A 13754-nucleotide genomic window follows, 5' to 3' on the forward strand; every position below is an offset into this window, starting at 1 on the left:
AGAATAAGGCTATAACGTACAAAATGTGGGAAAAGTTGGATTAATTTCTAAATGCACTGTACAAGGCCTGAAGGCGAGTGTGAAGTGAGCTAGCTACTTACGTCGTTTGTCGACAACAAAGTCTCCGGGGCAAAACTCATGGTTGTCGAGGTGCTGGATGGGGATGAGGTCATTGGAGCGGATGAGGGTCTCCATACGGCCGTCCTTCCAGAGGACGTCGGCCGAGGTCTTGGTGGACACCACTTCTACTGCCACCCTGACGGTAATAAACAGGGAGATGGCAGATATTAGAACCAGTGACTAAGTAACTAATACTGGAATTTGTGTCTTCACCGACAAGGCTCAACTATTTTCAGCAAGAAGTTCTGGTTAAGAGTGGAAAATGGAATGTTAAACTGACTCAGCCATTTGCGCAGCAGCAGAGCGAAACAAAGATATCGCAGGGTGGGGGGAGCCTGATCTCCTCTGCCACGGTTTCCCTCCATCCATAATATAAACTTAGCAAAAAAAAAGAAACGTCCTCTCACTGTCGACTGCGTTTATTTTCAGCAAACTTAACACGTGTAAACTTCTGACTTTAAACTGTATTTAAACCTTAGCCAAATACTGACAATTCCTGACATTTAATCCTAGTAAAAATGCCCTGTCTTAGGTAAATTAGAATCACCACTTTATTTGAAGAATGTGAAATGTCAGAATAATAGTAGAGAGAATGATTAATTTTAGATTTTATTTCTTTAAACACATTCCCAGTGGGTCAGACGTTTACATGCACTCAATTAGTATTTGGTAGCATTGCCTTTAAATAGGGTGAAATAGCTCCTGACAGAGCTGGTGTAACTGAGTCAGGTTTGTAGGCCTCCTTGCTCACACACGCTTTAAGTTCTGCCCGCAACCTTTCTTTGGGATTGAGGTCAGGGCTTTGTGATGGCCACTCCAATACCTTGACTTTGTTGTCCTTAAGCCATTTTGCCACAACTTTGCTTGCAAGTATGCTTGGGGTCATTGTCCATTTGGAAGACCCAAATATTCCTTCCTCATGAAGACATTATTATCTGAAGTGCACCAGCCCCTCCTGCAGCAAAGCACCCCCACAACATGATGCTGCCACCCCCGTGCTTCACGGTTGGGATGGTGTTCTTCGACTTGCAAGGCTCCCCCTTTTCCCTCCAAACATAAAGATGGTCATTATGGCCAAACAGTTCTATTTTTGTTTCATCAGACCAGAGGACATTTCTCCAAAAAGTACGATCTTTCTCCCAATGTGCAGTTGCAAATCGTAGTCTGACTTTTTTATTGCGGTTTTAGATCAGTGGCTTCTTCCTTGCTAAACAGCCTTTCAGGTTGTTGATATAAGACTAATTTTTCTGTGGCTATAGATAAGTTTGTACCCGTTTCCTCCAGCATCTTCACAAGGTCCTTTGCCGTTGTTCTGGGATTGATTTGCCCTTTTTGTACCAAAGTACATTCATCTCTAGGAGACAGAACGAGTCTCCTTCCTGAGCGGTATGACGGCTGCTTGGACCCATGGTGTTTATACTTGCGTACTATTATTTGTACAGATGAACATGGTACCTTCAGGTGTTTGTCTGTAAACAATTGTTGGAAAAATTACTTGTGTCACGCACACAGTAGATGTCCTAACCGACTTGCAAAACTATAGTTTCTTAACAAGAAATTTGAATGACTCCAACCTAAGTGTATGTAAACTTTTGAGTGCAACTGTATTTCTATTTCTAAAAAAAAGCAGATACCGATTAATCAGCCATTTGTAATAAAAACAATTACAACAATACTGAATGAACACTTATTTTAACTTAATATAATACATCAATAAAATCAATCTAGCCTCAAATAAATAATGAAACATGTTCAATTTGGTTTAAATAATGCTAAAAAGTGTTGGAGAAGAAAGTAAAAGTGCAATATGTGCCATGTAAGAAAGCTAACGTTTCAGTTCCTTGCTCAGAACATGAGAACATATGAAAGCTGGTGGTTCCTTTTAACATGAGTCTTCAATATTCCCAGGTAAAAAGTTTTAGGTTGTGGTTATTATAGGAATTATAGGACTATTTCCCTTCATTAACCTTTGCCTATAAGAACATCTAATCGTCACTTTAGTATTGCCAGTGTAACAGTATAGCTTTCCATCCCTCTCCTCGCTCCTCCCTGGGCTCGAACCAGCAACACAACGACAACAGCCACCATCGAAGCAGCGTTACCCATGCAGAGAAAGGGGAACAACTACTGGAAGGCTCAGAGCAAGTGACGTTTGAAACGCTATTAGCGAGTGCTAACTAGCTATACATTTCACTTCGGTTACGCCAGCCTCATCTCGGGAGTTGATAGGCTTGAAGTCATAAACAGCGCAATGTTTTGACGCACAGCGAAGAGCTGCTGGCAAAACACACGAAAGTGCTGTTTGAATGAATGTTTACGCGCCTGCTTCTGCCTACCACCGCTCAGCCAGATACTTAGATACTTGTATGCTCAGTCAGATTATATGCAACGCAGGACATGCTAGATAATGTCTAGTAATATCATCAACCATGTGTAGTTAACTAGTGATTATGATTGATTGTTTTTTTATAAGATAAGTTTAATGCTAGCTAGCAACTTACTGCATTCGTGTAACAGGCAGTCTCCTTGTGGAATGCAACGAGAGAGAGGCAGGTCGTTATTGTGTTGGACTAGTTAACTGTAAAGTTGCAAGATTGGATCCCCCAAGCTGACAAGGTGAAAATCTGTCGTTCTGCCCCTGAACAAGGCAGTTAACCCACCGTTCCTAGGCCATCATTGAAAATAAGAATGTGTTAACTGACTTTCCTAGTTAAATAAAGGTAAAACATTTTATTTTATAAATAATAATAAATCGCCGCCCAAAAATACAGATTTCCGATTGTTATGAAAACTTGAAATCGGCCCTAATTAAATCGGCCATTCCGAATAATCGGTCGACCTCTAGTTTAAACCCTTTACAATTAAAATCTGTGAAGCTATTTGGATTTGTTCGAATCATCTTTGAAAGACAGGGTCCTGAAAAAGGGACGTTTATTTATTTTTTTGCTGAGTTTACATCTCATGTTGTGTCTTTTCTTTAAATCAAATCAAATCTCTCCTCTACCTCAATTCAATCCCCACTAGAATTCAGCCACTTTCCCCCTGCTCTGCCTCTTAACTTCAGTCACTACCTCCCCCTTGCCGTTTTATTCCCCCCATCAATCTTCCTCTCGCTCGCTCTCCCTCCCGCAACTCAATCTCAGCTTTTTTCTCCCCCTTGATCTCCCTGGTTCTTTGACCCTCTTGTCTCCCTCTCCATCACCCTTTCCCCCCATCTGTCTCTTTCAATCAGAGGACCTGGATGTTATCTGGGCACACCTAAGCACATGCTACATGATTTATCAGCTGCCAGCTATATTTAACCACCAGATCTGATCTACAAGGCAGTTTAAAAGGAGGGAAAATCACAGCCTTAGGCAGCATCTGAAATAGCATCATATTGCCTGTATAATGCACTACTTTTAACCAAGGATCTGGTCAAAATTAGTACACTATATAAGGAAGGGGGTGCCATTAATATAAGGAAGGGGGTGCCATTTCAGATGTGCAGCCTTGGAATCTCTGCCGTGTTCGAATGGCGCCTGGTAGAATTTAAAGTACTTGAATTCTGCAATGTCTTGAGAAAAGGTTACATTGACCCAAACTTCAACCTATTTGGAAACGTCCAACTAATGGTGCAGAGCTAGGTCTAATTGTGAGTACCGGTGTGATTTTTATAACAGAGGAACTTAACTATTGGGTTTTTAGTCAAAGGACCACAAGGAGAGCAAGTGCGGTTGAGAGCGTATTCATTTTCACGTCGCAACAATAATAATTAGGTTGATGCTAGTATAACCTTTGGATTGTTATTTGTACTAGATTCAAATTGGTACTAGGAAAAGTACTGGATTGGCACTAGATTAGTACTATATTAGATTATGGAGTGGTACTAGTACTGGATTGGTGGTAGACTGGTTCAAGATTTGAAGACAAGGCCAGGTCACACCGTCACTGGCAGCATCCACACAGCCTAATAACAACCAGGGTCATTAGTGGACATCTGCTCCGGGAAATCAGCCTGAAATCGATCCCCGTAGGTAGTAACAAGCCATCAGAAAGTCCGTAAGGAAGAGAGAACATTTTCTGGGAGACAAGATGTTGGATCGATGAACACTGGTCTTGTTCGGCTGGGTGTAAGGGTGTAAGTGTAGGCTGGGTGTAGGGTGTAAGTTGATCGGCTCTGTGTAAGCGTCCCAAATGGAAGTGGCACCCTATTCCCTATACAGTGCTCTATTTTTGACAAAAGTAGTGTACTACATAGGGAGTAGGGTGCCATTTAGGCCAGAGACAGAGGCTGTACCCGAAGACAGAGGATAATGATGTGATTGTGTATCATCTATACAGGGGTGGGCGGCATCAGAAACTGGGAGAGGCACAATGTGCCCTTGAGCAAGGCACATCACCCTAATTTTCTCCAGGGGCGCCGTACTACTATGGCTGACCATGTAAAACAACACTTCACTGCACCTATCCGGTGAATGTGACAAAAAATAAAAGTGACACTGGGTTCAAGGACGCAGAATTTTTGCCAGCGTGAAGCTGAATTCTTGCCAGCAAGCTATTGATCATCCTTTACACGTGCCAAGGAGAAAAGGAGATGGCCAGGGAGGGACCATCTCCTGAATGGAGAGAAAGAAAAAGGGAGGGAGGGTGCAAGAGAGGGAGGAATAGCAGAAGTTCAGAAAGGGAGGCCGTGAGGGAGGGATAGAAGGCAGAGGACTAAAGTGTGGCCTAGGCTCTGACTTAGCATGCTACATTTGTAGCCATTTATATACAATTGTAGTCTGCTACATTTAGTCACATAGCATTCCATGAATACAAACGGATTTGATTGATAACTGGCTCACCTGTCGCCGGGCTTGAACTCGCGGGAGAACTTGGTCCTCTTCTTCTTGTGCTTCCTCTTCAGGTTGCGGATGGACAGAGGGATGCTCTTCTTCCTGTTCAGGCCCCCAGACCGCCGCTCTGCGACGACGCCGTGCTGCTCGCCGACGACGTCAGCGACAAGGTGTCGTCAGTGTCCTCCGCCCCCGCCTCGTCGTCTGCGTCCTGCTCCGCGGGCTCGGGCCATGGGTCAGAGGAGGGAGGAGCGCACAGGGTCAAGGGCTGGAGGGTGTGGTTGGGGCCGTTGTTGGGGTGGTGAGGGCGGGGGAGGGCGGTGTGGTCAGTGGAGTCTGGGTGGGTGTTGTCAGGCTTGAGGTCACCTGGGTGTGAGGGGGGAGAGGACACGGGTGATGGTTGTTGAGTTGGTTTTACATGTATAATTGATTAGTGGTATAAGCAGTGACTTGGAACTGAGCAAAGCATAAAGAATAGATTTTAATTGTGGGGCGAACTACCCTGCACAAGGTGTGCAGTTATCAGATGGCCAGTTATCAGGTGTAGACTGTATGGAGCTAAAATTATTCTACAATTGGAGTTTGTGCTCGTCATCTGTTTAAGTGAGGATATCTGCCAAAAAATGACAAGGCAACATTTCTGATGACCAACAGACATAAATCAAAATCAGCATGTACCGTAAAAGCTGTCCGTCTTCTCGGTGGAGTGCTGGTTTGCTCCTTGTGTCTCTGCACTCTCACTGGTCTTCTTCCCTAACGACTCCTTCTTGAACATCCTTTTCAACTGCAGGAAGGACATTGTCATAGGACATGGAGATAATACGAACCATGACAAACACACAGTTGTTAGTGCATGCAACGAGGGAAGAAAGTTGGATACATGGAGTATCTCTGCAAAGAGAGGCAACATTGTTACCAATTGTTTCACACAAAATGGGGACATGCACGCACAATACCAGTCAAGAGTTTGAACACCTACTCATTCAAGGGTGTTTATTTTTACAATTTCCTACATTCTAGAATAGTGAAGACCTCAAAACTGAAATAACACATGTAATCATGTAGTAACCTTTTTTTTTAAGTGTTCAAATCAAAATATATTTTACATTTGAGATTCTTCACTTCCCTTTGCTTTGATGACAGCTTTGCACACTCTTGGCGCTCTCAAAACCAGCTTCACCTGGAATGCTTTTCCAACCGTCTTGAAGGAGTTCCCACATATGCTGAGCACTTGTTGGCTGCTTTTCCTTCACTCTGCGGTCCAACTCATCCCAAACCATCTCAATTGGGATGAGGTCAGGTGAGCCGATACAGCACTCCATCACTCTCATTCTTGGTAAAATACCTCTTAAAGTAATGGACTGTCGTTTCAACCTTGGTATTTTACCAAATAGGGCCATCTTCTGTATACCACCCCTACCTTGTCACAAAACAACTGATTGGCTCAAGGCACACCTGTTAATTGAAATGCATTCCAGGTGACTACCTCATGAAGCTGTTTGTGAGAATGCCAAGAGTGTGCAACGCTGTCATCAAGGCAAATGGTGGCTACTTTGAAGAATCTCAAATATATTTGAATTTGTTTAACATGTTTTTGGTTACAACACGATTCCGTATGTGTTATTTCATAGTTTTGATGTCGTCACTATTATTCTACAATGTAGAAAATAGTTAAAATAAAGAAAAACCCATGAATTAGTAGGTGTCTGGACTTTTGACTGGTACTGTATATATAGAAACATTTCCTCTCCCTTTCCTCCTCACTCACACACCTTCCTGGCTACGGGGTCCTCTGGGAGTCCGGGGGCCCCGTCGGGCCACTCACAGGTGATGTGTGTGGTGTCTCCCTTGGCTGGGAACACGTACAGGGCCCTCTCCCCCAGCTGCCTCTGGGTGTGGTCGTAGAAGCCCAGACGCTTCACTCTGGATCAGAACACACATATGGGGGGGGTTATTAGAAGGGTCATTGAAGCAAAAGAATGGGTGTGTGCTAGGGATGAGCAGCTCTCCATCTAGATACATGTGCTACATGATACACATTCATTACTCCTATTAGCCCATACAAATGCATTGAATAACAGATTCACTACATGGAACAAAAAAAAGTGTCTGTCCTATAGCAGAGATAATAAATATGAGGAAACATGTATTTGTTTTTACATGCATTTAACCCCTTATTTTTGGCACCTAACAGTCTAAGTCCTGTCCAAGCCGTAAAGGTGACAACTTGTATTTGGCCTTACTGCTATTAGCCCATTTTAACACATTTTTGGCACTGACAGTTTCCATATACACTACCGTTCAAAGGTTTGGGGTCACTTAGAAATGTCCTTTCATTTTAAAAGGCTAATTGATCATTAGAAAACCCTTTTGCATTTATGTTAAAACAGCTGAAAACTGTTATAATTAAAAAGCAATAAAATTGGCCTTCTTTAGACAAGTTGGGTATCTGGAACATCAGCATTTGTGGGTACGATTATAATTGCAAAAGGGTTTTCTAACACTCAATTAATCTTTAAAAATTATAAACTTGGATTAGCTAACACAACGTGCCATTGGAACACAGAAGTGATGGTTGCTGATAATGGGCCTCTGTACGCCTATGTAGATATCCCATTAAAAAATAAAATCTGCCGTTTCCAGCTACAATAGTCATTTATAACATTAGCAATGTCTACACTGTATTTCTGATCAATTTGAAGTTATTTTAAATGGACAAAAATAAAAAGTGTTTTAATTTAAAAAAACAAGGACATTTCTAAGTGACCCCAAACTTTTGAACGGTGAACGGTAGTGTATACTTCCATCCATTTTTTCAACTCGTATCGGGGAACATTTAGACAGACCTGTGGATGTCGTAGAGCAGGGAACATTTAGACAGACCTGTGGACGTCGTAGAGCAAAACAATCGACATGTACGTGTTCATGAGAATCTCACCTTTCCACAGAGGCCTCATATTTATGTGGTTGCCCAAACTGATCAGACGCTATAGACAGAAGTTGGCAGATGGGCTGAACAGACTTCAGACGAGGCCCAAATTGCTTGTGGGGGTCGTAGAGCAAATAATTCGGACGCTTCAGATGACATTGTGAGAAGACCGATTGTCTCAGGTTGACGAACACCGCTCTAGCGCTGTCAACTTTCACAGTGGATGAGGAAGTAGTGGATTGAGACGCATCCAATGCAGATCTCAACCTTAAAAACGGACAGATTTTTTAAATGGGGGTATTTTTATTAAGCTAAACAGATCTCCGCGGGGGCGTGGACAGCGACCTTCGGCGGTCAATATAGCACATCTTTGAATATCAGCCCATCTCAAAAGCCAATGGTTGTGACTGTTTGGAACTTCACTGAGAAAAGCTGCTCTTTCTCCAGCTCAGACCATATAGGCTTACAGTGTAGCTCGCAGAAAACGAACGCGGTCCTTGTTATGAAATTAAAACTTCACCCTGTTCATGTAAACATCCAATTAAGACACGCATGCAAGTGTGAGGTGTGATTGTGAGGTGTGTATATAATGTGAGTCAACCAGAAATAGACTGCTCATACGCTGTATATCTATAAAATGGAAAACTGCAGCCTCTGTGCTCCCAAGTGTGGATGGATGGTAGAACGAATCTACGAATACAGGACTCTAGAGCGCGATCATTTTACTCGCATATGCGGCGAAATATTTGCTGTGCTACCTGGAATTCTGAAGTACCAGCGCACCTAGATAAATTAAGGATTCTAGCTTTAATATCTCAAATATTTGTCATTACGCTACTAAAGTTCTTTGTGTGCGCCTACATTTGTCAACTTAGGCGCACACACACACACGCGCTCTTGTAAAAAAAAAAAGGATCAGTGTAGAGAATTGAAATGAACAGACAAACGGGGTGCAGTTCAGTACCTGCAGAGGTTCTCCTGGGAGATGGTAGACGGAGGGGGGTAGACGCTGTCCGTGCCCTTGGGGGAGTAACTCTTGGTGATCCACGTCACCTTCAGCTCCGCCACCTGGACCTATGGGGGGGGGGGGGGGGGGGGGGGTCACATGAAAACACAGATGAGCAATTAGAGCAGTGACATCACACGTACTTCAGCAGCTAAGCCTATTATTAGGTGGTAAGGTATGTGGGTCGGTAAAAAACAGGAAAAACTCAGGGCCCAAGTTATTGCCTGTGAGTAATGTAAAATGCGCAAATTGCCATCATACCTCTTCGACCACCACCCTGAACTTGCTCTTCTTGCGGAGCACGGGCTTGACCCCGGAGAGCCACTGGACATTGGAGAAGACTTTGGCCGGCCCGATCAGCACCTGGCCTGGGTAGAAACCATAGGTCTCGTCGAAGAAAAGACCCTACCAAACAGGGAGGAGATGCATATCACTAACACACAGAGGCAGTTCCCCTTAACCAGTCCATTGAGAATCTAAAAAAGCTCTAAGATATCCTGCTGCTCATTGGTCGTTTCAACAAGTGATAAGAGAACATAGCTAGTACTTAACAAGGTTGTGTTTTTTGTGTGTTTTTTTAATAAGAAAAAGTTGACTACGTAGACACGGTTGTATTGTTTCTGGAATAACAGCCAAAGTGTTACAGGAGTAACACCTAGGTATTCCCAGTCAACGCCCAACAGTTTTCGATTAATATTGGACGCACGCCACCTGCTACCTTAAACAAGATTAGGGTCGATTCCTTTTAAACTCAATTTTTAAAAATCGGTTTCCTAAACTGACCTCGGCTCAAATGGAATTGACCCCCAGCCCTGTTACAAAGTATTACACCACGACCTATGGTCAATAAGGAGGAATAGGAAGCGCACGGCTGTTCATTTCATTTGCTTCCACCTAGCCAGCCTTATCAGATCAGTAAAGTGCAGTGGACGAGGGCAGACGGCTACGTTTTCACACAACAACAAAAAAACGCAGCTCGTGGCATTTCACCTACCGAGTCACTGACGTGCGGACAGACGTCGTACAGCTTGGCTCCGTCCTCCACATTCATGGAACACCTGCGGTGGTAGAGAGAAGTTGAGGCGAAGCATGAAGCAGACAGATGTAAATGAAACCGTTTTGAATTGACACTCAGACTAGGACAGATTTTGTACCTGGCTCCATTGGAAAGCTTGAGGATGATGTGGTTGGTCAGGTCGTACACCTTCCCCAGCCAGAAGTCGTAGGCTATGTAGTCCCCATACATGAAGGACTAGCGGGGGACACGCATGAAACAAATGATTGAAACAGAGACATTGATGTGGTGCGCATACAGTACCAGTCAAAAGTTCAGACACACTCATTCCCAGGTTTTTCTTTATTTGTACTATTTTCTACAATGTAGAATAATAGTGAAGACATCAGAACTCTGAAATAACACATATGGAATCATGTAGTAACCGAAATATATTTTATATTTGAAATTCTTCAAAGTAGCCATCTGATGCTGCACGCCACTCTCCTTCTTGGTCAAATAGCCCTTACACAGCCTGGAGGTGTGTTTATGGTCATTGTCCTGTTGAAAAACAAATAGTCCCTCTAAGCGCAAACCAGATGGGATGGAGTATCGTTGCAGAATGCGGTTGTAGCAATGCTGATTAAGTGTGCCTTGATTTCTAAATCAAATCAGGCAGTGTCACCAGCAAAGCACCCCCACACCTCCATTCTTCACAGTGGGAACCACACATGCAGAGATCATCTGTTCACCTACTCTGCGTCTCACAAAGACATGGCGGTTAAAACCATAAATCTCAAATTTGCACTCATCAGACCAAAGAACAGATTTCCACCAGGTCTAATGTCTATTGCTCGTGTTTCTTGGCCCAATAATGTCTCTTATTATTGGTGTTCTTTAGTAGTGGTTTCTTTGCAGCAATTCGACCATTCACACAGTCTCCTCTGAACACTTGATGTTGTGATGAGTCTGTTACTTGAACTCTGAAGCATTTATTTGGGCTGCAATTTCTGAGGCTGGTAACTCTAATGAACTTATCCTCTGCAGCAGAGGTAACTCTGGGTCTTCCTTTCCTCTGGCGGTCCTCATGAGAGCCAGTTTCATCATAACGCTTGATGGTTTTTGCGACCGCATTGACTGACCTTCATTTCATAAAGTAATGATGGACTGTTGTTTCTCTTTGCTTATTTGACCTGTTCTTGCCATAATTTGAACTTGGTCTTTAACCAAATAAGACCATCTTCTGTATACCACCCCTACCTTGTCACAACACAACTGATTGGCTCAAATGCATTAAGGAGGAAAGAAATTCCACAAATGTACTTTTAACAAGGCACACACCTGTTAAATTAAATGCATTCTAGGTTCCCCTTATCTCATGAAGCTGGTTGAGAGAATGCCAAGAGTGTGCAAAGCTGTCATCAAGGCAAAGGGTGGCTACTTTGAAGAATCTCAAACATAAAATATATTTTGATTTGTTTAACACTTTTTTGGTTACTGCATCATTGTGTCATTTCATAGTTTTGATGTCATTATTCTACAATGTAGAAAAACCCTGGGATGAGTAGGTGTCCAAACTTTTGACTCGTACTATGTATCTCTTTGCCAAAGAATAAAGGAGTAAATTATGGACCACCTTACAGGCATAGGCTACCACAGGAGATACTCGAAAAGGACAAGACAATTGAATAGCCTAATTAAATGAGTATTCATAAGCAAATGGTTCATTAAAATAGAAATCCTAACAAGAACAAATGAATTTGATAAATCACATGGAAATGCTTCCATCTTGCTACTTCTCTGTGGACATAGGGTGCTCAAGAGAACATTATGGCATCTGTTTTTCTTACCCAGATGTGATGTAGGTCTTTACTGTTGACAGGGTAAAGGACACAGTTGGTCCCCACTAGTTTTACAGCACACTCGATGTTGATGTTGGTCACGATGCCACACTGGTTGTCCTGGAAACCACAACCGCAAACAAGACAAGGGTTACCATATCACCATCGCCCTACGCTCTATCCAAAGACAACGCACCAATTTGTGTCGGTGCGTTCTCAATAATACCACCTAGGGACAGGTGTTGGATATTAGCTTAAGATACACCTACGCTAAAATGTTTACTCAATATATATCAGTGTGCTTGCATCAGTCCGCATCTTAAAGATGGCAGGTAAGAGCTTTCTGATAAAGGCATGTTATCACATTCTACATCAAACACCGCAGCCTGGACAGTCGTCCTGTGTTGGTACACTAGTCATGTAGGGTGTCATCAGCTAACACAGTGTAGTGATACGACAGGAGAGGGAGCTCGGCTTACGTTAGAATTCATCCGCCGCACAATGTCTCGGATAACGATGGATCGATCTATAAGTTTCAGCTGCAACAGAGGGTGGAGAAAAGAGAGAGTGGGGGGGGGGGGGAGATGAGAACATCATAGAATACATAGACAAGACCGACAACTCAAGTGGTCTAATTTCAGCGGTCATTTTAGCATCTTGGTGGCAGCTGGGATGCCACTGGGTGCCGGTTACCATCCCAATCATCTCATCTGAACACAGTCTTTGACTGCTTCCTGACAACAATAGTGATATGGCAGCAGTGAGGTAGCCTGTGCCAAGTACTAGTCAACCTTTTCCAAACCACAATAAGCAGTGTCTGTAGGGCGCTGCACATAATCCCACCCATACCAAAAAATACATACACCTTAGATGACAGAATGTATTCAGACCCCTCGACTTTTTCCACATTTGTTACGTTAAAGCCTTATTACATGCCAGAAATGGAATATGTCCTTGAACAAAGGAGGGGGGGTCAAAATCAAAAGTAACAAGGACTCCTCCTTACTGTCCCCAGTCCAACAGGCCGTGCTGCTGCTCCAGTTTCACCTGTTCTACCTGTGGCTATGGAATCTGTTCACCGGACGTGCTAGCTGTCCCAGACCCATTATTTGACCATTGGCCATGTTCTGTTATAATCTCCACCCGGCACAGCCAGAAGAGGACTAGCCACCCTTCATGGGTGGTTCCTCTCTCGGTTTCTTCCTAGGTTTTGGCTTTTCTAGGGAGTTTTTCCTAGCCAACGTGCTTCAACACCTACATTGCTTGCGGTTTGGGGTTTTAGGCTGGGTTTCTGTACAGCACTATGAGATATCAGCTGATGTACGAAGGGCTATATACATACATTTGATTAGATTTTTTATTTGAACAGTCAGTATCTGGTGTGGCCACCAGCTGCATTAAGTACTGCAGTGCATCTCCTCCTCATGGACTGCACAAGACTTGCCAGTTCTTGCTGTGAGATGTTACCCCGCTCTTCCACCAAGGAACCTGCAAGTTCCTGGACATTTCTGGGGGGGCCCTAGCCCTCACCCTCCGATCCAACAGGTCCCAGATGTGCTCAATGGGATTGAGATCAGGGCTCTTTGCTGGCTAGGATAGGATAAAGTAATCCCTCTCACCCCCCCCCCCCCCCCCCCTTAAAAGATTTAGATGCACTACTGTTCCACTGGATGTCATAAGGTGAATGCACCAATTTGTAAGTCGCTCTGGATAAGAGCGTCTGCTAAATGACTTAAATGTAATGGCAGAACACTGACATTCCTGTCTTGCAAGAAATCATGCACAGAACGAGCAGTATGGCTGGTGGCATTATCATGCTGGAGGGTCATGTCAGGATGAGCCTGTAGGAAGGGTATCACATGAGGGAGGTAACGCACAGCATTGAGATTGTCTGCAATGACGACAAACTCAGTCCGATGATGCTGTGACACACAGCCCCAGACCATGACGGACCCTCCACCTCCAAATCGATCCCTCTCCAGAGTACAGGCCTCTTGGTAAGCTCATTCCTTCGACGATAAACGCAAATCCGACCATCATCCCTGGT

The 13754-nt window shown here is 43.7% G+C and overlaps 1 protein-coding gene across 1 annotated transcript in view; it reads right to left on the minus strand.

Annotated features, from left to right (window-relative positions):
• Positions 1 to 13754, minus strand: part of LOC115103803 ((E3-independent) E2 ubiquitin-conjugating enzyme UBE2O-like) — a 42903-nt gene that overhangs the window by 14369 nt on the left and 14780 nt on the right. The window contains 11 exon segments of the mRNA XM_029624762.2: positions 102 to 256; positions 4947 to 5044; positions 5047 to 5303; positions 5616 to 5721; positions 6710 to 6860; positions 8831 to 8940; positions 9134 to 9277; positions 9867 to 9930; positions 10027 to 10124; positions 11717 to 11827; positions 12187 to 12246. Of these exon segments, the coding sequence (XP_029480622.2) occupies positions 102 to 256; positions 4947 to 5044; positions 5047 to 5303; positions 5616 to 5721; positions 6710 to 6860; positions 8831 to 8940; positions 9134 to 9277; positions 9867 to 9930; positions 10027 to 10124; positions 11717 to 11827; positions 12187 to 12246 (1354 nt within the window).

This window comes from Oncorhynchus nerka, linkage group LG21 (genome assembly GCF_034236695.1).
Source record: "Oncorhynchus nerka isolate Pitt River linkage group LG21, Oner_Uvic_2.0, whole genome shotgun sequence".
Classification (NCBI taxonomy): domain Eukaryota; kingdom Metazoa; phylum Chordata; class Actinopteri; order Salmoniformes; family Salmonidae; genus Oncorhynchus; species Oncorhynchus nerka.